This window comes from Girardinichthys multiradiatus, chromosome 5 (assembly GCF_021462225.1).
Source record: "Girardinichthys multiradiatus isolate DD_20200921_A chromosome 5, DD_fGirMul_XY1, whole genome shotgun sequence".
NCBI lineage: Eukaryota > Metazoa > Chordata > Actinopteri > Cyprinodontiformes > Goodeidae > Girardinichthys > Girardinichthys multiradiatus.
The window spans coordinates 18,721,291-18,746,253 of record NC_061798.1 but is presented as its reverse complement, the minus strand read 5'-3'; the positions used below and the strand labels follow the sequence as shown (position 1 = coordinate 18,746,253).

The following is a 24,963-nucleotide window of genomic DNA, read 5'->3' as shown; positions in this document are numbered from 1 at the left end:
ACCACACTGCTCCTCCTGAAGCCGAGGTTCAACTATCAGCTGGACTCTCCTCTCCAATACCCTGGCGTAGGCCTTACCAGGGAGGCTGAGGAGTGTGATCCCCCTGTAGTTGGAACACACTCTCCGGTCACCCTTCTTATGTAGGTCTGCCAGTCCAGAGGCACTGACCCCGACCGCCACGCAATGTTGAAGAGGCGTGTCAACCATGACAGCCCCACAACATCCAGAGACTTGAGGTACTCAGGGCGGATCTCATCCACCGCCGAAGCCCTGCCACTGCAGAGCTTTTTAGCCACATCGGTGACTTCAGCCTGGGTGATGAAAGAGTCCAACCCCGAGTCCCTAGCCTCTGTTTCCACCAGGGAATGCCTGAGATCCTCGATTGTCAGAGAGCGCCTGGTGGCCGGGTTGGTCCAAGCGGGCCGAACCCGAACGAGAGACGCATGGCCATCCCCCAGTGGGCCCACCACCTGCAGGGGGAACCATGAGGGAGTGGTGCAAAAAGGATAGGGCAGCGGACGAAGGTTTTACTCAAGGTTATACATAGAGAATCTCACCCCAGCCTGGGCCCAGTGTGGAGTTCAGCACGGCACTATAAAGTGATTACAATCAGTTTAACAAGACTCCAACATAATATTTATTAACAAAACATGATCACACACATTCTCGGTCCGAACATCGATCAAGTTAAATTAATACTCGACTTATTTCAGTTTCATCCCCTCATACATTGAGGACTCTCAAATATCAACCTGCTTCTAAGAGAAGATCTCTTGAAGATGCCCTCTGGGAGCATAACTGTTACACAACATCCAAGGCAATGACCATCACTACAAAGGACACTGCATAATCAAGTTACTTCAAGTTGAGTTATAAGGCGTTGAAACAGACACTTCAATGAGGTATCAAGCTTGCTAAATTTAAATCCCTCCGCAACCTTCCAAGATCTGATTGGGTTTTTCACAAGGATGACACAATTATTAACTTCGGTACCAACAGCAAAACATCTAAATCTTCAACTTGCTGCTTTAAATTATCATCTAAATCTCAGATTTGAATGCAGTATATACTTCTGATTTGAAGATAATGCCTTTACATTGAGAATCCTGACATTGGTTAATCTTTATTTGACAAGGTAGGTATACCAGGCACTTTATACCCAGGGGGATTTTTTACAACTGTTGGCGTTCATCTCCAAATTGTCCAGGAAACCGATGCCGCCAGAGAACCAGAAGGTTTAAAACATCTGTAAATCACTTTCTTCAGTAACATTGACACACACAGATCACATCTGACATCAAACCCAAGACAGTATTGAAGCTCAGAAGAAGCAAAAATACTAAACTTAAATATTAGTCTGAAATATCTACAATTTAGTGGCTTGAACCTGAAACAATACTGCCCCCCTTTCATTCAAACTCACCCCTTTCAGTCACATTTTTAAGATTGTTTAGAAATGTTCTAAAATAGCCCTTTAAAAAGGGTAAGCCAGCGTAAAAAAAAAATGAAATCAAGTTTCAACACACAACTGCCTCGTATTCCCTCTCCACCTGACCTGTGGATCTTCAAAAACAACCAACAGAGGCATAAACGAGCTGTTCACAACCACAGATTAAGCAACACCACATAAAAGAAGGCTGTTTTTAAATCAATGTTGGCATTGGTTTTAGTGTAAATGCTTTAAATGCAAGTTATGTTTTCTTTTTTCTCTAAACACACTGTGATACCAGCCCTCATGTTTAACCACAGGGCTTTAGAAAAATAAAAGATGGAAATATGGTCCCAGAAAGAAGGAGGAATCCAAGATCAAGTCCAAAAAAAAACTATTAGTTCAAATTAAGAGGGAGTCTAGACTCTGGATTGAGCTAGAGTGAAATCTTTAAGTGAGAGAAAGCAACAGGATGAAAATGTGCACAAACATCCAACAAGGTGCCTTTGCATCAGAAGTGGGGATTTTGGAATAGGCAAAAGTCTCAAGCTGGGACTTAAGACGTGTGGCACTGAACGCCGCCCGTGCTGGCACAGTCGTCCTCGTCCATGTAGTAGAACTGATGTCGGTGTCTTCTTCTGCTCTCCAAGTCACAGTCTTCCAGGTCAGCGTAGATGTATAGGTCCTCGTCCATGCTGTCCGTCTGCTCGGGGTTCATCTTTTCAGGGAGGTAGCGCTCAAGCTCCTTCAGCTTGTGCTTGGGGAGGAAATTGGCGGGCGGGAACACCACCTGGTGGAAATAAGCATGAAAGGGTTCATACCAGAACTACAGGGCTGCTCAAAAGTAATTCTGTGGGACCGTAGGCCACAACCAGACCGAGATCGAGTCCGTTTGTGGCCTACACAGCTATTTACATGATCGGGAAAATACACTTTGGTCATTTAATTTCCCATGAGGAAAGTGAGACTTTGGGGGGAAAGGATTTTGAATGACTTTAACCACTGGTGAGATACTGATATGTTACTTAAATATTTGCACGTTTTTACTGTCAGAAATGCATCATTCTCTGGAAGAGCTCCATTACTCTGATGTCAAGGAGCAGATGGGATTTCTATGCTTTTTTTTAAAAACTGAAAATAAATCGTAAGCTCTACAGCTCTTACCGAAAAGTGAATAATAAGACGTCCCTTCTCAAAAGGTCTGCGATACATGGGCATCCCCTCATTGAGGACACACTTGGTGTCTCCAGGCTTGATTAATTCCCCTGTGGTTAGAAATGCAAAGAGGGCAGCAGAGATTGGTTATAACAACATGATGGGACATTCCATCAAGGGTCTACTAAAAATCAGAACCAGTAAAAAAAAAAAATAAGTCTCAATTGTTCTACTCCATTAGATCAGGCGACACACATATTTCAATGTAAATCCAATGCAGTTACAAACTTGAACCTTTATGAACAAACTAAATAAAAAAGTATTTTTAATGTTCAAACCAGAGACACACATGCTGCTGTGTGTTTAATGGTTACGTTTACCTGGATGAGATGTAACAAGGAGAGTTCTGCTGTCCAGTGTCTGAACCGGTCTCTTAAAACCACATAAAGCCTCAACCAGCTGCAGCTCCATCGACATAAGCAAGTCTTCTCCTCTCCTGAGGACAACAAAAACAAGTCCAACAACAAAGGTCATTTCATGCTGGCATGTTTGACTAGATGAACCATTGTTGCTATTGCTAGCGATGAAATTAATCAAATTATCTGTGAATATAATTAAAGATGCAGATGTTTGTTTGCAGATAACTGGTTATTTGTTTTACTGGTATATTCTGTAAATAAAAACTTGGCAGAATTTCCTAATTTTTTATACAGATTGTTGTTGTTGCAACCTCTTGTGATGGATAGATGATAAACGTTTACTGCAAATCCTGCTAAAGTAATATACAATGTCAGCGCATCTGTTGAAACCAAGACTCTAATCCCACTTTGCCACCTGAAGTAAAAATAAAATCCTGCAGAGGGGAAATCAGCAACATGACGACCAGAAAAAAAAACACTATTTTTTACCGAGTGAAAACTGCATGTTCCTGCTGGTCGAGGACGATGATGATGTCACCTGGTTCCAACCCCGGCTCCTGGTCCCCCTCGCCGTGAAAAACTATCTTCTGTCCATCTTTCATTCCTGGGGGAAAAACATCAGCTCACCAGTTCAACTGTCTGTTTCATTGTTTTAACCAACACCTTGTTCCAGAGAGAAAGACTCATAAAGCCAGACCTTTGTCAATGTGAACCTCCAGAATCTTCTTCTGTCGCATGATCTTGCGTCCTCCGCATGTTTTGCAGCGGTCCTTCTGGCTGATTCTCTGTCCTTGTCCCTGACAGTTGAGGCACACGGTGGACACCTGCTGCACTATGCCTGGAAGCAACTGATGCATGCGCACCTGTACTCCAGTACCGTGGCAGGGCATGCACATCTGTGCGGCTCCTTTACGACTCCCACGACCTGCCGCGGAGAAGAAGACAAAAAAAAAAAAAGGCCATCAGCACTGTGGAAAACTATGGGAAAAAGGCTGATCTTATTGGTGGGGAGGGCAGGAGTGCCATAAAAATGATCACTATTTCTTCGATGTATTTTTAGTGTGATTTTATATGATAAACGAACACAAAGTAGCCTCCACCTTCTCCTCAGATAATAAGTCCTCTGCGTGTTTTGATGAGTCTGCTGCTGAGCGGCTTGCTGAAAACATCCCTGCTCTAAGACATTTTCCACAGATTTCCTGCCAAAGGCGAACCTGCGAGATGTGATGTTTCAGAAGTGGTGGAAACTAGAGGTTATTCTCCACCTGAGTGATGACACAGCGGTCCAACTGTATATGAGACTGGGTTATTAACCAAACACAAACATCACCTTAGTGAACTTGTGGGTTGTAGCAGGAGGACAGAGTAGGAGAATCTGAGAAGGGCAGTTTCTGAGCCGATTGTGTGAATGCTGATCCTCCACAGCTTATGGTGCATACAGGAGAGGCTTTAAGCACCATATCTAGCAATTTAATACAGGAACCTTTCTTGCTTACGATTTTGTTTGTGTTATTAAACACTGTTACATAAAGTTTGTTTGCTCCGATTTCCTGTGATAACCCAATATTCATTTTTTTGAGATGAGGCTAAATAATTAAGCATAAATACACATTTTTGATAATCCAACTTTCAATTGATAACTTCTCTCATCTTGATTAAAGTTTATTTTTAATGATAAAGAAAGAAGATATTTTAGCAAAGTTTAAAGATTTGGGGTCTTCTATGTTCTCAAGGTTTGTTGCCCCTTAACTGATTGATCAAAACAGTCTTTTAGTGGTTTTTTAAAAACAAGTCCTTTTCTGTATTATGTATTGTCAAAAATAGGTAGAAATCGTTTTTTAGAGAGATTCCAGCTGATTTTTATAATTTTAGAAACACATTTTCCCAGTTCATGAAGGTGGACTGCAGCATAACTAACCAGCAGAGAAAATGAGTGCGTCAACTTATTCTAAATCTGTACACAAAAGGTATCCTGACAAACAAAACTGGACGGCATTAACCAAACTGATGTGAACTGTAGTTGGACAATCAGCTGTTTTCTGAATCTCTATGAGTGTCTGGGCTGAAAAACCTGCTGGGAAAATCAAAACAACCTGACAGTGTGCAGATAATGACGTCAAGGCTTTCTCTCCAGCTCGCGACTCACACAAATTCAAGGGAGTTTAATGGCCCCCACAAATTTCTGCTCGGGAGTGTACAGCCTTTCACAAAAAAAAGGGGGTGACCTCAACTGGCAAGCAGGAGGTTCCTTCATCGCCAGTGCCAGGGGCATCCCTCAGATGCTGAAACAAGCACTAGCTACAGCCCTGCTATTAAGAAGGAACAGAGGAACAGGGAGTAAAAGAAGGTGTTGCCTACTTGCTACTCTACAGGAGTTTATGTAAGATGCGTGTATACTAGATGTGTGAAAGAACGTGACAGAGGAGCGACTGGGGAGCAACACTCGGTCCTCTGTGCAGCATTGTGCCAAACTTCGAGCACAGCCGAGCATGCGCTTTACGCGGTGCAGAGCAAAGCCGCTTTTGCATGCAGCATGCGCCAGGTTCAACGTGGAAAAGCCCTAAACTCGTAAAGCAGATTTATAGAGAGGCATTCGAGTAAAGCAAATAGGAAGCAAAATCGAAAGCTAAATGGATCCAATGGAAATCCAAATCGTTTGTTTACTGCAGACGTGGAATGGTGGATTAGGTTCTGTCAATAATAATGACTGCTTTAGTGTTGAAATTAAACAAACATCAACATTCAGTGAATGAAACCAATGTGTGTAAAACTTCGATCCATTTTTAACAAGGAAACTGCAGACGTCCTTACCTTCACATCTCTCACAAATGCAGTTCTTCTGCACAGCGAGTTTTCTTGTTGCTCCATTGCAAAGATCCTCCAAGGTCACAGTGATCTGATGAACAATATTCTTCCCTGTGGTGGAATAAAACACATCACTGTCAAACATTTAACACCTTAATAACCAATTGAAAAATATATATATATATATATATATGATTCATATATTTTTGGACAAAAACTAAGAAATGGATTGACATGCAGTAAAGGTCAGAAGGTCAGAAATTGAACCCAGGTCAGCTGCGTCGAGGACTGTAGCAGCCGACCTGGACATCACACGGCGCCTCAAACTCAATGATTTATCATAAATAAACTGATTATCAACAAAACCGTACAACTTATGAATTACTAGAATATACTCAGAGCTAATAGGACGTTAACATACTTCACTCTGGATTGAAGGTCATCATGATTTTGAAAAAATGCACTATTGCGATCACTGGTTTAAAACATTAGTACAGCTTATTGATAAAATCCTGCATCATTTTTTCTAAGTACAACCGACAGAAATGCTAATGAACTAAAGAGTATTCAACAATATAGTCAAACTTTTTCAGTCAGTGGCCGTTGAACCCAACTGCCTGTGAATACAGCAAAATTGAAAAATGTGCGGAGTAAAATTCATTTCTTAAAGTTTGTTTCATAACCATAATACAGGGTATGGTTTCAATAAAACAATAGCCAGGTTATTTAGACATACTGCACACAAGCAACCTAGAGACTCTACTATTAATTCATATAAACCTCTTTAACTCCGTCCAGACAGGAAGTTTAAACTGTGCAGATGTTAGTATGCTTGGTAAGTTGGGCAGTCTAGCATTTGGACAGTGCATGTCTTTCTGTGTTTTGCCCGAATAAAATTACCATGCATCCTCAATGCATCTTTATATTCCTACACCTTGCCAGACTCAAATTTGTTTCATCAATTTTCAGCCCATTTTAACTGTATAAACACTAACATTTAATATAAATGGACAAATGGAAAAAAAATGCAAATACCAAGAAAAACTCAGTGTATGAAAGTAAAGATTAGGATTATAAAAGAAAGTAAGGAACAACTCTTCCTGTCCTTATGAGTGTCCTAAGATTCACTCATCATTACCTTTTGTATTGCCTGAATAATTGTCCTCGAAGCATCTTTGGGTGAATGCATGTATAATTGTGGCTCCCAGGACAGCAATGCTTAAAATGTTAAACTCAAATCTTCATGCAGGAGATGAAGAGAAGGAGGACAATTTTATGGAAACTGCTGACGGATTTAGCCACGTCTTATTTTTTATAAAAGTATATCTCTGGACCAAAGGCCGATACCAGAGGGCATAACTCAGAAAATGATTCTCCTGTTTCTCAAAATAAAATAAAAACAGATTTAACTTAAATCCCAAACAGCATCTGATGCTCTCATCACTCATCTTTCTTACTGTTCAGAAGGCAGAAATTTACCACACATTTGGGACTTCTTAACAAAAGGTAAAATGAAATCCTACCAGAAACGTTTCAGAGGCATCGGTTGGTAAATACTCGAGACATATTTTTTTATTATTTAGAGATACAACAGGACCTTGATGTCACTTATTTAGACGATTCCAAAGCCACTGTAAGCTTTTCCAAACATTTGCTCTCACCTTTTCGCTCTCTGTGCATCCGACTACCTCCACCAAAAAATAGGTCGAAGATATCCATGGGCGATGTGAAACCGCCACCACCGCCGCTGCCGCTTGTTCCTCCTTCCTTTATAGCCTTTTCACCTCCACGATCATACACCTCTCTCTTCTTGGCATCTGATAGCACCTCGTATGCCTGCGAGATCTGTTTGAACTTCAGGGGAAATCAAACCAACGGGGCTGAAAAACATCTCTGGCAGAGCTGTTGTGGTTCTAGTTGTAACAACAAAGACAAAGGGACATACCTTTTCTCCTTCAGTGGGGTTTTTGTCAGGGTGATATTTTAAGGCTAATTTGCGGTAGGCTTTCTTAAGTTCATCAGGAGTTGCATTGGGCTTAACACCGAGGGTGTCGTAAAAGCCCGTTTCCTTCACCATCTTTGCCTCTACCAGGTAAGCCTAGCAGATGTAAAGAGAAAATAAAAACATCGGAGTTTAAAAATCGTACCCAATAAAAGGACCTTTGCCAAATAATATTTTGTCTCTCAGTGCACAGAACGAGAGAATTGACAAAATTTCAATGAAATTTAAAACACAATTTGCGTTGAATTTCAGTTCTTTCAGTCTGAATTGAGTGCTTCTCTTCAGAACCTCTTCCAGTCCAAAAATACCAGGACCTGAACCAGTACCCAGTGAAAAGTGCATCTTGCCCATCTCCAAGAGCTTTAAATGCTAGTAAAATCCATTAAGATTAAAACACCGAGGCTTGGAGGAGGCAAGTTATACATATGCATGATCTATTTAAATTTGCTTCAGCAGGGAGTTTATTTCTTCACTCTAAGTATTGTCAACAATAAGCACTGAATATATATTTTTAAACAAACAGATTCATTGAAAAATGCCGATTCAGAAATGAAAACGCTTAATTTAACTCCCTCTGTGAGGATATCCTCAAATGCTTAACATTGAAAAGCTTAACATTTCTAAATGTGTCAAAATAGCAATATATAATTCACATCTTTTAAATAGCTGGTCATGAACAACAGAACTTGACAGAAACTTCAAATGTTGTTTGAAAAAAGATAGTAAGAAATAACTAGTTAAGAAAAAAAAACTGCCAATGAAACAATATTGTTAATAATAATAATCATCAATAATGGAAAAAGACTTACAGCAAGGCACGGCACTATTTCAAACTTAAACATATCTAGAACATTTTGTTACTTAAGTTTTTCTTTCCCGTTATTACCATGGCCAAACATTATTGCTAACGTGTTTGGTCTGACAAATCTTTGTTTGGTTTACCCAAAGATGAGTGGAAGTTATTTAACCAACCAAATAATCTTGTTTTCAAGTACCTATATAGAAATAAAAATCAACTAATTTGATCCATGAGCTAGAAGTAGCTTGCACAAAGGTTTCAGTTTCCATCTAAATCTGGAAATAATTTATATTTTAGTATCAGTATTCTACTATAATGTCTGATTTGAAAGAAAATACAAGCGGAATGTCTCTTCAGTTAGTAGTAATTTTGAGGTCACAACATTTTCCAGGTTTTAATGTAAATTATCCCAGAATTCCACCTTTTAAAACTCTGTAACTAGCTTATCTTTCAACCTACAGACAGAAGGGCGACAAATTTGCAAGCATACCTAAAAAAACCCCAAAAAAAAACACTTATCAAATGACAACATACTGAAGAAATACAACCTTTATTTCATGGCAGAATAATCTTTGGCGGTGTTTTTAATGATGAAAAAAAAAAAAATTCTATGTTGAAGGCTAAAGCTTGGCTTGATTAAAAAGAGTTAGAAATCAACCTACTGGTGTTTATTCTAATCTTAAAAAGCAAAACACCCATGTTAGATTGGTTGGACTTTACCCTGCAGCAGCTAAAGTACATTTTGAAACAAGCATTTTGGGGTTATTTTGTTATTTACGGAATTTCGATGTTTAAAATGCTGTAACTTTCTTAATTTTTTATCCTACACACATGATCTTGTTTATCCTGACATACAAGCCTTTTGAACGTTTCATCAACACACCAATTAATACGAGAACATATTTATTTTCTCAGGGTTGATTCTCTAACAGGTGCTAGCGCTTCTGAGATGCCGAATATGAATTTAATAATGACCGATTTATATTAAATCATACTGAGGTTTCTTTCATATAATAAAACGCAAATAATTTCCACAAAAGTTTGACTTCATTTTTATGATTTGTCAGCTGCTTGTTTATGACCAGATGCATTTATGAAGGATTTGGTCATTATTGGTTGTTAAAAGCTTTGTTAAGAGATTGATAGAATGCGCCCATAGTCGTTAGGTTGCATCTGGGTGTCATGGTAAGCTTAAGTTTCGATTCATAATAACAACAACACAGGTGAAACTAGTTTTAAATGACTCTTTGGTTGAATGTGTCTGGGGCAGTTACCAGTGTTTCAACGATTATAGATGATGTAATGATTCTGGGTAATAAACTTCCACACCATCGCAGGAAAAAGCGTTGCTTAGATCGGCACTTAACCGAAACTGATGAGGCCCTTCGTAGCTAATACAGCTACTTGGCCAGGTCAAAGCTAAAATGCTAGCTAAGTTGTTCTTTCGGCCTTTGGCCAAACTAAACAGAGCTGACAGTGACACATATAAAACAAGTGTGATAATAATCGTTTTCCAACCTTTTAAGAAGAGAACAAGCGGCAGCCTCACAGCAAAGCCTTTCTTCCAGAATCTTCTGACCCGCGTGCCAAGCGAAAACACTCCAACCCCCGTTCACCTTATAATCTCGCGAGAAGTTAGCATAATCATCTTCAAGCGGGGGCTGCGATGTAAACGTTGCTAACTTAAAAAAAACCAAAAAAAAAACGTTAAAAAAAAAATGATAAAATGCCTTCTTGCTGGCTTATCAGCGAGGAGGGTTCCCATAAACCAATTCAGCTACCGCATTTACAGGCGGTTGTCGTGGGGCGAGGCCCAGAAACGACTATTAAAGACAAGAAATGCTCCCGGCAGCAAGGTAACAATAGTCAACATCAGTTTGTATGCTAACACGAGGGTGCTTATTCCACAGTACTTTCTGCTCCTTGTATTGATAAAAAAGTTTAATAGCAGTGGTGTTAGTACATTTATTATCACGAAAAGGTGAGCGAACACAATTTTAAAACAAAACAAAAACATAATATGATGTAACAATGCCAGGTCTTTAAGTCACTAATAAAACACTAACAGGTAAATTAGTAGCAGGCAAAATAGGGATTGGTGCTAACTATTTCAAGTCATATTTTAAATAAAAATATCTTTCCCTATTTATCTTTATTGGCTCCTGGTTAATTTACCTCTTCACTAATTTGTGCCCCATATTTTACTGCTTACTATTTGTATGCACTTAACCACTGCGTTGTAATGAGTAATGGGATTAAATAGTAATACAATGCTTTAATCCTACATTTATTTTAATGGTATAGTATTTTCTGGAAACTTATTACAACCGGTTTCCATTGAGTCGGGTTCTAAGCTTGTTTTGATCAGTTAACTGATGAAAATATTTGGTTTGATCAGGGATCATAATCTCTCGGAACTCTAAGATGCATTTATTGAATTTATTATTTATTAATCTATTAAAGTGGACTTTAATAGAATTTAAAACGATTTCAGACCTGCTTTCACAATTAGCCATTGTCAGAGCAGAAGTAGAAAGTGGTTCCCTTTTGTATCTTAAAAAGTCAAGTATAGAAAGTACAAAATGATGAAGGCTGCAAAATGACCAGCATCTATTTTATGTTCTGTGAATGTATAGTGATACCAATGTAAAGACATGTTTTCTAACTGGGCTCTTACCTGATTGAATGCTGTCCCTTCCTACCCAGTTGAAATGAAAGCTGAATGCAACAAAGGTTATGTCAAGGTTAAACAGGTAAGACTGTGAATCTTTGATTTGAACCCACTAATAAAACAGAAGCATGGCTAATATTCAGATAAAAATGCTGATTAAAACATTTCAGTAGTGCTTGGTATTTGTATGTCTTCCTGCAGAAACATTGAGTTTTTTTTATTTAAATGACTTCATATGCTGCTTATGAACCAACGTTCAAACCTCTCTTACTTTTTTTTTTTTTTTTTTTTATAAAGCTGGGCTTGAACCCCACATCAGTAGACTCTGTGGTGGTAGGGAAAGACAATGAGGTCAGAATAAAGCCTGGGCAGACGCTCCATGTTGTGAATCAGCTTTACCCATACACCGTACAGTTCAAAGAAGATCTCACTGGCCACCATAGCAGCACCAAAAGACCAAGAGAGGAAACATCGAAGGACAGCAACAGCCAGAGAAATGTTCAGACTCTGAAAGCTGCAAAAAAGAACGGAAGTGGCTCTCCATCAGTCAGTCTTGGAGAAAACACAAAAACAAAGGTGAGGAAAAAAATGTCCTCGAGAGTCTGCTGCATGTCTATCCATATTTAATGTAAACATTGTTGATCCCTCATTTGTTGTAGGAAAATGTTGGACATTGGAGCCAAGGCCTGAAGACTTCAATGCTAGATCCTCAGATGCAGGTCAATGCCTTACAAAAAATGATATGAAACCACTATCATGCTTGCTCACAGCCTGATTTGTTTTACTGAACCTATTTCTGTATTTCAGGTTTACAAGGATGATAAGGTTGTTGTGATTATAGACAAATACCCTAAAGCTCGCTACCACTGGTTAGTCCTTCCATGGCAGTCGATTCCCAGCCTAAAAGCTTTACGTACAGAGCACTATGATCTTCTGAAACACATGCAGCAGGTTGCTGACCGCATGATCCAGCAATGTCCAGATTCAAGCACGTTGCGGTTCCGCTCAGGTTACCACGCTATCCCAAGTATGAGGTAAGGAAATCCGTCCGTCCGTCCATCCATCCATTTAAATGTTCTGTTGCTACACTTTGGCATTTTTGTTAAACATTTAATACTTTTTCAGTTAGAATTTGTGTTTTCTTAGGAAAATATCACACGTTTCATGTTGCATATACAGTGCCTTGCGAAAGTATTCGGCCGCCTTGAACTTTTCAACCTTTTGCCACATTTCAGGCTTCAAACATAAAGATATAAAATTCTAATTTTTTGTGAATAATCAACAAGTGGGACACAATTGTGAAGTGGAATGAAATTTATTGGATGTGTCAAACTTTTAACAAATAAAAAACTGAAAAGTGTGGCGTGCAATATTATTTGGCCCCCTTGTGTTAATACTTTATAGCGCCACCCTTTGCTGCAATTACAGATGCAAGTCGCTTGGGGTTTGTCTCTATCAGTGTTGCACATCGAGAGACTGACATTCTTGCCCATTCTTCCTTGCAAAACAGCTGGAGCTCAGTGAGGTTGGATGGAGAGCGTTCATGAACAGCAGTCTTCAGCTCTTTCCACAGATTCTCAACTGGATTCAGGTCTGGACTTTGACTTGGCCATTCCAACACCTGGATATGTTTATTTGTGAACCATTCCATTGTAGATTTGGCTTTATGTTTTGGATCATTGACTTGTTGGAAGATAAATCTCCGTCCCAGTCTCAGGTCTCTTGCAGACTCCAACAGGTTTTCTTCCAGAATGGTCCTGTATTTGGCCCCGTCCATCTTCCCATCAATTTTGACCATCTTCCCTGTCCCTGCTGACAAAAAGCAGGCCCAAACCGTGATGCTGCCACCACCATGTTTGACAGTGGGGATGGTGTGTTCAGGGTGATGAGCTGTGTTGCTTTTACACCAAACATATCGTTTTGCATTGTGGCCAAACAGTTTGATTTTGGTTTCATCTGACCAGAGCACCTTCTTCCACATGTTTGGTGTGTCTCCCAGGTGACTTGTTGCAAACTTTAAACGATACTTTTTATGGATATCTTTGAGAAATGGCTTTCTTTTTGCCACTCTCCCATGAAGGCCAGATTTATGCAGTGTACAACTGATTGTTGTCCTATGGACAGACTCTCCCACCTCAGCTGTAGATCTCTGCAGTTCATCCAGAGTGATCACGGGCCTCTTGGCTGCATCTCTGATCAGTCTTCTCCTTGTTCGAGATGAAAGTTTAGAGGGATGGCCGGTTCTTGGTAGATTTACAGTGGTCTGATACTCCTTCCATTTCAATATGATTGCTTGCACAGTGCTCCTTGGGATGTTTAAAGCTTGGGAAATTTTTTTGTATCCAAATCCGGCTTTAAACTTCTCCACAACAGCATCTCAGACCTGCCTGGTGTGTTCCTTGGTCTTCATGATGCTCTCTGTGCTTTGAACAGAACCCTGAGACTATCACAGAGCAGGTGCATTTATACGGAGACTTGATTACACACAGGTGGATTCTATTTATCATCATCAGTCATTTGGGACAACATTGGATCATTCAGAGATCCTCACTGAACTTCTGGAGTGTGTTTGCTGCACTGAAAGTAAAGGGGCCGAATAATATTGCACGCCCCACTTTTCAGTTTTTTATTTATTAAAAAAGTTTGACACATCCAATAAATTTCATTCCACTTCATGATTGTGTCTCACATGTTGTTGATTCTTCACAAAAAAAATAGAATTTTATATCTTTATATTTGAAGCCTGAAATGTGGCGAGAGGTTGACCAGATCAAGGGGGCCGAGTACTTTCGCAAGGCACTGTATTTTAAAGTAAAACTCAATACTCGTTTACACTCTCTTACAGTCACATTCACCTCCATGTGATCAGCCAGGACTTTGACTCTCCTTGTTTAAAGAACAAGAAGCACTGGAACTCTTTCACAACAGACTACTTCATTGATTCTCATGGTGGGAACAAATTTACCTTTGTTAACATTTTGTATGTATTTTACTGTACTCTATTGCTTAGCTTACAGTATTTGCAAGAATGCTTGTTTTTTCTTCTCCCTACAGATGTCATTCAGATGCTTGAAGCAAGTGGAAAAGTCTCTGTTAAAGAAGGCACCAGCGAGTTGTTGAAACTACCTCTCTGCTGCCATGTGTGCCACAAGGAGTTTCTCACTATACCGTCTCTGAAGGAACACTTGAAATCTCACTTTCCCAGACAGTAATACGACCTTAAACATAGAAGTAAAAACAAGTTTAATTGTGTTTTTGCCTGCTTGATAAAAAAATTACATTTATAGCGAATATCAAACTTGTCACTTGTTTATACATCTTTTAAAATAGCAACATCAGTATGTTTCTTGTCCAGAGAGCATTTGTCGATTCTAAGTCAAATGTGGACCGACTCTAAATATTTTTTCGTTTGTACATTTTCAGACAGGTTTGGTTGTTAAATATGATGTAATAAAAGTTTTCTAAAAACTAAATGCTTTGTTCTTTCTTCTCAAAGTATGTATTTTATTCGCAATGTCTGTGAAACGTAGGCTGCCCTTTTTCTGACAGAAAACTGTGATGCTTTATGCCATCCTGAAGGCAGAAGTTGTGATAGTTTGAAATGCTATAGAAATATATTTAATTTGCTGTTTTTCCCAGTGGATATCTGAAAATGTGTTTGTATTATTTCAGATATGCTGTGCTTCAACAGTTACATTTATAGTTTGCACACAAATAATGATCAAAAAGTGCTTGAATAGCATCCAGAATGGTATAATGCAGCTGTGTTTGCAAATACAGTATAGTTTAACTTTACTTATTTAACAAGACTTTACAAGCATCACCAACATGTTTTTCTTGTTTTTGATATTTTACCTTACAAGTGTCCTCCAAGACGTCAATTACAAACAATCACTCACTTGAGCTTTGCTCTGTGGATAGAACTTTACTAAGGAGGATCCTTTAAAATGTATTAATAATAATAGTAATATATACCAATAGGATGAATTCTTGACAATGGGAAAAAGCAGGATTAACATAATTACCCATTGTCGCCATCTAGTGGTAACATTTTCAAACAACAGGATTAAGTGATACAGAAACGTGGCACAAAGTTTCTGAGTAAAAAGTGTCCACGAGCGTCATGGTATATTAAACTGACATGGTGAAACCACGGAAATTGAATAAACTAGTTTATGAGCAAAAGAAACAATTGGCCCGTACGGGGATCGAACCCGCGACCTTGGCGTTATTAGCACCACGCTCTAACCAACTGAGCTAACCGGCCTTATGTATAAACTGTCAAGGAAGTTATACAACTTGACGTGTAAAAAGTACAATTGTCCCGTGGAACTGACACATAAAACAGCACCACAAGCATCTTACGGAGCACTGTTCATCAGTCAATGGAAAGCATATGACACGATTGCAAACCCACTAAGATGGCCTTTATGGAAGAGTGTCAGTAAGAAAGCTATACAAGTCATTGCCCTAAACATACAGTCAGATAGTCAATGGAAGACGAATCAAATTGATATTAATAAAAAATGTTAAAAAACCACACTTTACAATTATGCACTGCAATGTGTTGACCTGTCAATTTTCAATAAGATATTGAAGTTTGTGGCTGTTACATGACATACTGTCAAAATTTTAAGGGATATCAATAGTTTTACAAGAAACTTGGATAATTTTTTATGTTGCTATATGAAAGCATCACCACAAGGCACAGCATAAATTTTGCAGCTTTCCTATTAGCAGGTGTTTTTTTGCATTCAAATAAGTGAATGCAGTTCTTTACTTTGTTCAAGATTTTATTAGACAAGAACATGGGTGCATTATTCTTGAGTTTTCCCACAGAGAGACGACAAAGGATATTTCTATTTCTATAAATAGGACGTCCTGTGTACTAATATTGTGGCTCAGTGTAATAGTGTGCATGTCTAATTGGCAACGCAACAGACCTGAATACAATGGTAATATAAATTTTATTTTTGACATATTAAAGCAAAGTACATGTGTAGGTTATATTGTCACAGTAATTTTCACATATAAGAGTGAATCAGCGGCTGGTAGCATTTGGCCAGAATCAATGTTCAGAGGAGAACATTCGTTAGTCTTTAAGCTGGTCATTAAATAAAACTCAGATATGACAACATAAAGGTTGCATTTCATCATCTTCTGAGCCTCAGCTCTCTGTCATCCTCGTCTGGCACCATCATATGCTCCCCTGGGGAATGGGCGTCGTCTCCTATACTCTGCAGAAAATACTCCTCACTTTCACAGCTCTGCATACTGTTCACACAGTCTTTGGCCCTGACTTGTTCCAGTTCGGCGCTGTCACTGGCATTACTGTCTTCCGTGCTCTTGCTGGCAGCGCTGCTGTCATTGCTGTCACTTGTCTCCTGGCTCTCTTGGCTTTCGCTGCTGGTACTGTCAGAGCTGTCGCTCGCAGCAGTCGTAACATCGCCGCTGTCACTGGTGTCGCTGCTGTCGGTGGACTGTTCCAACAGTGGCTGGTTGGTGCGGATCTGAACTGTCTTGGTGTCAGTCTGCTGTTTATCGCTCAGCTCATTGCTGAGGGATTCTAGGTGACCTTTGACCTCCGTGCTTGTGTTGTCCTCTGCACTCACTCCTTTGACAACACTCGCAAACACTTTCACCCAATTCTGCTGCAGGGTTTAAAGAGAGCACAGTTATACCCAAGTGGGATTATATAATTTAAAATCAAGCAAGTATAAAATGTTTTCTCCAACCTTTCGAACATTCTCCTCACTGCCCATGCTATTATCTTTGGTTTCATCCATAGAGTCCATCTGAGCAGAGATTATGAAATTTGTGAGTCATAATGACAGCTATGGAGAATATTTAGTAAACCATTATTTTTCATTTCCTCTTACCCCATCATTCTCATCTGATTGACTGTCACTCTCCTCGGAGGTCTGTTTTTGAATGCAAGCACAATTTTAAGTTTTAAGTTTTACAACAGTGCAGCAAAACTAACAGTATGCATGTATTGTATTTAGTTAAAAGTTGGGGTTGTATGCAATATGGACAGTGTCTGGCAAAAGTATTCCTCGACCCTCTTCACATTTAATTACATTACCAACTTCCATATGTTTTATTTGGATTCTACATGACAGACTAACACAAAGTAGCACATAGGTATGAAGTGGAAGGAAAATGTATATGGTTTTTAATTATTGTAACAAATAACACTAAAGAAAATGTTGACATGCCTCTCTAGTCAGCTCCCTAGACTATCATACTCCTAAATGAAATTCATGCAACCAAACCCCCTTCGAATACACCTAAATAGTAAACAGAGTATAACTTACTCTCATAGCCTGTTCTGTGAAGGCTCTGGGGGTTGGTTATTGGACAATAGACACCAAACAGCATTATAAAGGTGAAGGATCACACCACATAGGTCAGGAATAAAGTTATGGAAAAGTATAAAGTAGGGTGGCAGAAAAGGAAAACTCTACATCACCCTGAACACAGTGTTTTCATGGTGAAACATGGTGGTGGCAGCATCATACTATGGGGATGCTTTTCTTGACCAGGGGCATAGAGACTGATCAAAGTTGATAGGAATAGCAGCAAAATGTATTTTTACAAAGTACTCTAATTTTTTTATTTGTAACAAAAGAAAAAAGTGATATATACATGTATATATATATATATATATATATATATATATATATATGCACTTACCTATTGGTCTATTACATTGTATCCCCTCTGTATTACTGAAAGTGGTTTGAATACTTTTGCAGGGCACTTTATATAGTTTCATTCTTTATTTCTTATGATCCAGTTTAATTGTAACAGTTAATAGAGTTGTCTGCAAGTTTTCTCCTAACCTTTAAATGTATAAAATAGTTAACGTGTGAACTAATAAATATCATCTGTGATGCAGGAGATTGAGGACTCTATAGTGAGTAGACAGTAAATATGAATGATTAATGCACATACTTTGTCCTCTGAAGTAGATTCTGCTGATTCAGACTCTGAACTCTGTTTACAAAAAGATACATTAATAGCACAACATTTCAGAAAGTTTCAGAGTTATACCACATAAACCATTTAAATATACTTTGTTCATGGATCAAGCATATCTGGAATTCAAAATAACTCACCTGATTGGAGGTGCTTTCCTCAGAGCTCTGCATCCCAAAGAGTAAAAACAAACATAACCATTTAATTGAAAAGTGGGGAAAAATGTTTTTTTTCTGAACTTTAATGAATATATATTTTACCTGAAGCTCTGATGTGTTATTTTCAGAAGATTCTAAAATGGACAAACTTTCAGTCTGGAAAAGAAATGAGCACACCCCCAGTAGTTTTAATTAGATTTAATTATACATCATGACTGCAATATCAACAACCAAAACATTCATTAAAAGCCTCCTTCATGACAAGCACAGACGCAGGCAGAGCTATTGCTGCATAAATATGTGAAAACAGATATACTTCCATATAAACAATATAATGTCTGCATTGGGAATTGTCTTGAGGTCTGTACCACACCTATAGTTAGGCTTCCTGCTCAGTCTGTTAGAGGAATGCATATTCACTTCCAATAAAACCAATTATCGTGTGGTCTGGTTCCTTCAAAGCACTGTTAAAACACCAGCCCCAGGCAGTTAGCAGATTAAAAATGAGTAGAGTTCCTGCTTCAGGAACCTATTCCAGGTAGCACAGTTGTTTGCTGGGACTTTTGTCAAAGGTAGGGGAGAAGTACTTTTATTACCCTGAACTTTCAGGGTGAAACTTGGTGAAGTGAGGGTGCTGAGCATTTCATATTCACAGACTATTTTCAGTATTATATTTTACGACAAATACTAAAATGTTTTACTAATTTTATACTTACTTAATTTTGTACTTATTTTATAACAAAATTAAAACATACTTTCAAAAATAGCCTTTTTAGGTCAAAGCTGTCTTTTAGAGAATCTATACTTAATGCAGTACTATTCAGCCAGATTTTGCCTTTCTATAGATTGAATTTGTCCTGATTTCTAAAAATGTTATTTTTCTTGTTTTCACAAATAAATGTTTCATAAATCTTAAACTGTCTTTTAGAGATTCTGTTTGGTGTAGAATATTCTATTAGACTTTACTAATCTTTCTATTATAGATCTTGAGCAAGAGGTGTGCAGATTCCAAATATTGTGAAATATTTATTTTGTTCAGCGTCAAACTTGAGCCTCATCAATTCCATTAACATCCCAGTGTTGTATGACCATATTTTCTTACAGTGCTTACGTTGTGGACAACAGAGGGGGGATACAAATCTTTGCAGCAATGCCGCCCTATGATAGAATGGCACCCTGGGCATCTAGCCTTAACAGGCATATCAAAAACTGCCACAAGTGTATCTTAATCACTTTTTAGTTTAAAAGACGGAAGCAGTGCTCTTTTAGCGATCTTTGTGAGTAAAGGCTTACAATCTTTGCATGGGTTTGGACTAATGTTACATTAATTGTAGACTGAAGGTCCTGTAAAAGAATCCTCAATTATAGTTTTTTTACTGAAAATCATCCCCTTTTTTCCTAAGGGAAGCCTTTTTCTCCCTTTCCCACAGACACTCAGAAGTTGGGATTGGTACAACTCAGTTAAAATCTGCAACAGTTACACATTTTGACAAAGTCTGGCTTCTTTAACATGCTTCTTTAACAAAATTTAAGCTATGACCAGTGGAATACATTCCAAGATTATTGCTTTTTTAAATCTGCTTTCACTGTTTTTAGTCCCATTTGGGAGCTGCCTCTCTTGATGCAGAGAGCAATCCTGACAGTTGAGCCTTCCCCTCAGCTCAGTCATGGTGCATTTAAAACTGAGTTAAAGCCTTTCAGCCAATACAATATTCAAGTTAACATATTAGCAAGGTATAGAAAATAGTGGATTATATGCACCCCTTCATTTTATTATTTTTCTGTCAGAAGAAGCAACAACTATGCAAGCACCTAAGATGAGTGATCCTGTCTGCATCAAGATTTACATCTAGCAGTAGAAAACAGTGAAACAGCTCTGGAGAGGTTGGGGGTTCAGGGTAATTAAGTTTTGGGGAGCATGATGGAAATCATTTTTCCAGTAATACTTACAGAGTTTGATTCAGATTCAGTTGATACCAAACTGTTGTGTAAAATCTGTAAGAATAAAACAAGGAGATCATCACAAGGAAAAAATACCCAGATATGCATAAGGTTACTGCTGTTTCATTAAGTAGATATCACCAAATAGGAACATCAGAGCACAGGACTTTAGGCTTGTTTCTGTAACATTTTCCCACCGGAATACTAATACTAAATAAAAACAAACAGGTTGTCAAGGGTGTTTCATTTTTATGGACAGAATATTTTTATGTAAATTGAAAGTAAACCAATTATCAGTCAGTCAATTATATTTCAGAAATGCTGGCCTGTTTCGAGAATCTTGCCTTTTTAGCGAGTTTCATACTTACTGGGTTAGCAAAAGCTGCTCCAATAAGGAAAAATGTCATAATGATAACCTTCATTCTGTAACAGAAGAACGAAAGTGTTATAGGAATTAATTTAATTAATCTTATTTACCGAGTGCTCAGTTGAACAAAGTAAATGGATTCTGTTCCAATCGATTACATTCTAACTATTTAGTGGCAAGCCTCAACATAAAAAAATTAGGAATTAATAAAACTAATGTCTTCATTCTGTGTATTTTAAGCACAGCAACATTGCTTTTAAAACACTTAAGAATAAGACAGACTAATTTGAGCCGTTTGACTGACAGAGACTCTGACACAGATAACAGAAATGACCAATCGGAAAGCTAAACTTAAAAGCACAATGTGCGAATAATGCCAATAAATTTACCTTTCTATCCCTCAGATAAAGTAGTCCGAATAGGAGAAATCAGCAGCGGCCCAGGTACAGTGAAGACAATGGCAATAAGTAAAATCCAATGCCTGTTCTGAGCTTTTTAGCTAAGCTGGCTGTTGATCCACGATGTATGGAAATGCTACAACACCCCAAACACTACTGTATATATAAATACTCAATTGGGATGATTGCATCACTTCCTTCCGGCTCTCTCTCTCTGTCTGTGTGATGTAGACGCATGAAGGTGTATTTGTCCCACAAAGTGAGCTGAAAACAAACTAAAACTGGCATGATGATAATGATGATGATGATTGCAGGGCCAAAGAAATACACATTCACTCTCATAAATTTACTCCACCCCCTCTCATGTCTAAAGACAAGCATAATTTAGCTGACCAAACCATAGGTTTGTGGTCTGCTGAAAAAACAAACTCACCCACTCTGAGAGGGGCAGGCAGCTCAGTGCAGCACATGCACTGAGCTGCCAAGTGAAGTTTTGATTGTTTTCATATAATAAATTACAAGGCAGAGGTAGAAAAAGAGCTACAAGTGTCTGTCTCAATAATTCTACCTCAAGAAAATCAAAATCATTGTTGTTTTTTTTTTATTACTGTTTGTATTACTGACACAAACTATGAGGATTAAAGGTCAGAAACTTACATTAGGACTGATACACTGTACACTAGGCGGAGTATGGTCGGAAATATGACTCATTGTTAAAAATAAAGCATGTACAGTACGGAGCCCTACTGGAAGTCTATATTTTCTCCCCAAGGCTGGTAAGTGCTTCCAGGATGTCCTTATATGGTCAGACCCAAAATAAGAATACAAAATTTCATGTTTATCCCCGCACTGGAGTTGTTCTTAGTGGATGAAACCTGCAATTAGCCTGGATGTTCAGCAGTCTGAAGCAAGCCACCAAAACCACAGGGCAGGAGTGGGATGGAGGATGATTGATGGTTGTTGTAGCACACAGACCATCAACAATATCTGTTCACTCCAAAGGGGACAGTTTTAATATTGTCCTGTTCAACCACACACACTATGCAACCGATGCAGATGGACCTATACAGGCTGTATAGCAGAGGTCTGTATGTTACTTTAACAAATATAGGATCCTTCTCTTATGTGCATACATGTATGAGGGATTTCCATCTCTGTACTCATGACCACACCCTGATGTTAAACATTTTGTTGAGATTTAAAAGCAACCTAATGTAAAGTCTTATTGCAGAGGCATGAATACAGTGAAATATTTGTACCTTAAACAATGCACGAATAAAGTAATTAATTAGGAGCTCAGAATTTGTAGTAATTCTCTCAAGATCAGTGTCCTGGATATTACTCTTAATAGTACTTTGGTTAAAAACCATTTGAATTCTGTATTGATATAGTTGTGTGGCAGTCTACACAGTATTGGGCCCAGTTTTCTAATGTCTGAAAAAGATTTAGGTTGCCTCAAGGTTCATATTTACTTTTTATGTAGCCATGTACAGGGTTCTGATGCAATGTTGGAATGTCTGCAAAATATGGAATTTAAGTGTTTTTCAAAATAAATAAATATATATACATACATTTTACAGACTTTATTCCATTTCCCATTTATCAATTTGAGATTGAACACATTAGCTAACCCCTCGCCCTCTGTCTCTAATGGTGAGAGGAGCTGCCCTATGGAGGAAGCTTCTTCCTTGTCCCATACGCTCAAAGGTATATGCATCCATAGACACATATGTATGCAGAAAAAATGTCCTAGATTATCTTTTATATCATTTATGTTCCTATCCATGTAGTAGCTTTTGAGCATGTTTATGTCCTATTACCTGCTACACCTAGTCAGTGGCACAGCTGTACACCCTTTTATTCCTCAATGTGTTTTCCTAGGATTACACAGCTCTTTCAGGCTGTAATGACCCAGTATGAGATTAAGGTCTTAAATTGTTCCTGTTTGCACAAAGCAGCTTTTTCTAAACCACACACCCTGCTTCCCACAAACAAACCTGGCTATCTGAGGCCTATTCTCTAAACATCTGCACAAAACAATGGTTATACTTTTCGCTTCTGCTCTATCAGGGACTTTAAAGACTATACCCATCATTATTTCCATCATCTCAAACTGTTACTTAATTCATCAGGAGTGCGGTCTCGGTATGGAGTGACATCTAGTGGCCAACATTAAGCTCTGTCCAACTGACTGACTTCTGTCAAAAGTATCCAGACTAAATTAAATTTTCCACACTTTATGTTTCAACCACTCACTTACATGTATTTTATTGGGGTTTTAAGTCATGGACCAACACAAACTAGTGCAAAATTGTTAAGTGGAAGGAATAGTTTTCTTGTTTTTTTTACATAGGAAATCTGAAGACCAGAGCTTGGTAATCCAGGTCCAGAAAGTAAAAGGCCTGTTCAGAGATTATTCCCGACCATTTGCATTTCCAGCTTCACAACATAGACGGGGACTAATCACCTGGTTAATTGAACAGAATGAAGGAAAACTAGGCAGGATTTTTACCTTCTGGACCTGGATTACCCAGCTTTGTTAAAAACTGTGGAATGTATTTTTATTTAGCCTCCTAAATCAATACTTTGTAGAACTACATTTCACTGCAATTACATCCAGACACTGATTTCTTTCTCATTCTTCTTTGCAAAAGACCTAAAGTTCAGTCAGATTGAAAGGAGAGTGCGACTGAACATCCATTTTCAAGCCTTGCCACAAATACTCGGTTGGAATTAGCACTGGACCTTGACTGATCTTGACACACAAATATGTTTTGGTCTAAACTATTGCATTGTATGTCTGACTGTATGTCTGGGTATTTGTACTCCTGGTGGAAGATGAAGTTCTGGCCCACTCTTTTGTAGCCTATTCCATGATCTTGTATTTTGCTCCATCCACCTTCCTATCAAACTCCGAGCAGCCTTCCTTTACCAGCTGAAATCATCCCCAAATCATGATGCTACATTTATGTGTTAATGCGGGGATTGTGTACGGTGTTGTGCTGTGTGAGTTTTCCTCCACGCATTCCACATTGCATGTATGCTAAAATACTTGGTCTCATCTGACCAAAACACTTTCACATGTTTGCTATGTTTCTTGCATGGTCTTTGGCAAACTTTAAAGTGGAAACTGTTGGCTTTCTTTCAACGATGGCTTTCCCCTTGTTGCTTTTCCATGAAGACCAGATTTGAGCAGTGCAGAACTAATAGTTACCTTGTACCAGATTCTTCCACCTGAGCTGGGGATCTCTGAATCTCTCCTTGCTCAGCCATGTCTTGGTAGGGTTGCAGCTTGATTCATTTTTGGTAGATGGGTTGAATAACACTCTGTGAGAAGCTCAAATCTTGATGTGTGCGTACATGGTTGTGTCGATCTGTCGTGCCCTGTGATGGACTGGAAGCCTGTCCAGGATATTCCCTGCCTTTTGCCCAATGGTTGCTGGATATACCTTAGAAGTATAAGTGGGAAAACATGATGGATGGACGGACGGACGGATGAAGTGACAGACGGATAAATGGATAGCCTGTTTTTTCTTCCACTTCACAAATATGGACTACTTTGCGTTATTACTCAGCCAGAATGAAAATAAATTTATGTTTGAAATGTGACAACATGTGAAAAATGTCAAGCAGCAAGACTACTTGTGTGAGGCACTGAACATTTAATCACATGCATACAATTTGGTCCAACAAGACATTTTCCCGTTTAAATTATTTATTCTAACTATATGTTACAGGTAAAAAGCAAATACTCCTAAATAGTTTTTTCAGACTTCTGGTGCTTTTGAGAAATTGTTGTCCATTTTTTAGGCAGTTGACCTAAATGAAGTTCAGTGTG

The 24,963-nt window shown here is 38.6% G+C and overlaps 3 protein-coding genes and 1 non-coding gene across 5 annotated transcripts; 1 reads left to right on the top strand and 3 right to left on the bottom strand.

Moving 5' to 3' along the window:
- Positions 1–613: 613 nt before the first annotated feature.
- On the bottom strand, positions 614–10,264 carry dnaja1 (DnaJ heat shock protein family (Hsp40) member A1). The gene is made up of 9 exons (XM_047366027.1): positions 10,128–10,264; positions 7,754–7,906; positions 7,470–7,662; positions 5,815–5,919; positions 3,701–3,928; positions 3,493–3,607; positions 2,965–3,080; positions 2,594–2,694; positions 614–2,219 (listed from the first exon to the last, which is right to left on the bottom strand). Exons 2-9 carry the CDS (start codon positions 7,883–7,885, stop codon positions 1,986–1,988), a joined length of 1,224 nt encoding a protein of 407 aa, XP_047221983.1. The 5' UTR covers positions 7,886–7,906; positions 10,128–10,264; the 3' UTR covers positions 614–1,985.
- aptx (aprataxin) lies at positions 10,185–14,753 on the top strand. Its single transcript, XM_047366028.1, has 7 exons — positions 10,185–10,465; positions 11,316–11,362; positions 11,578–11,856; positions 11,940–11,999; positions 12,088–12,314; positions 14,126–14,229; positions 14,335–14,753. The coding sequence occupies exons 1-7, from the start codon at positions 10,336–10,338 to the stop codon at positions 14,490–14,492; spliced, it is 1,005 nt and encodes a 334-aa protein (XP_047221984.1). The 5' UTR covers positions 10,185–10,335; the 3' UTR covers positions 14,493–14,753.
- A 720-nt stretch (positions 14,754–15,473) lies between these two features.
- On the bottom strand, positions 15,474–15,547 carry trnai-aau. The gene has a single exon. It is a non-coding gene; the product is annotated as a tRNA-Ile (tRNA).
- A 681-nt stretch (positions 15,548–16,228) lies between these two features.
- scpp1 (secretory calcium-binding phosphoprotein 1) lies at positions 16,229–21,274 on the bottom strand. Of its 2 annotated transcripts, none has more exons than XM_047366167.1 (9): positions 21,117–21,274; positions 20,729–20,783; positions 20,370–20,414; positions 18,522–18,575; positions 18,402–18,428; positions 18,238–18,279; positions 17,160–17,201; positions 17,016–17,075; positions 16,229–16,931 (listed from the first exon to the last, which is right to left on the bottom strand). In XM_047366167.1, exons 2-9 carry the CDS (start codon positions 20,780–20,782, stop codon positions 16,434–16,436), a joined length of 822 nt encoding a protein of 273 aa, XP_047222123.1. In that variant the 5' UTR covers position 20,783; positions 21,117–21,274; the 3' UTR covers positions 16,229–16,433. The 2 variants fall into 2 exon arrangements, with proteins under 2 accessions (XP_047222123.1, XP_047222124.1); XM_047366168.1 differs by having other exon boundaries at positions 16,229–16,928.
- Between the last annotated feature and the right edge of the window lie 3,689 nt (positions 21,275–24,963).

Coding starts and splice junctions, on each gene's coding strand:
- scpp1 (XM_047366167.1), bottom strand. CDS start 20,782: ATGAAGGTTATCATTATGACATTTTTCCTTATTGGAGCAGCTTTTGCT. Junction 20,415..20,728: donor GAGCAGCTTTTGCTAACCCA/GTAAGTATGAAA, acceptor TTATTCTTACAG/ATTTTACACAACAGTTTGGT. Junction 17,076..17,159: donor AATCAGATGAGAATGATGGG/GTAAGAGGAAAT, acceptor ATCTCTGCTCAG/ATGGACTCTATGGATGAAAC.
- dnaja1 (XM_047366027.1), bottom strand. CDS start 7,885: ATGGTGAAGGAAACGGGCTTTTACGACACCCTCGGTGTTAAGCCCAAT. Junction 7,663..7,753: donor ACCCCACTGAAGGAGAAAAG/GTATGTCCCTTT, acceptor TTTCCCCTGAAG/TTCAAACAGATCTCGCAGGC. Junction 3,608..3,700: donor GGAGGTTCACATTGACAAAG/GTCTGGCTTTAT, acceptor TTTTTCCCCCAG/GAATGAAAGATGGACAGAAG.
- aptx (XM_047366028.1), top strand. CDS start 10,336: ATGCCTTCTTGCTGGCTTATCAGCGAGGAGGGTTCCCATAAACCAATT. Junction 11,857..11,939: donor GAGAAAACACAAAAACAAAG/GTGAGGAAAAAA, acceptor CATTTGTTGTAG/GAAAATGTTGGACATTGGAG. Junction 12,000..12,087: donor TGCTAGATCCTCAGATGCAG/GTCAATGCCTTA, acceptor TCTGTATTTCAG/GTTTACAAGGATGATAAGGT.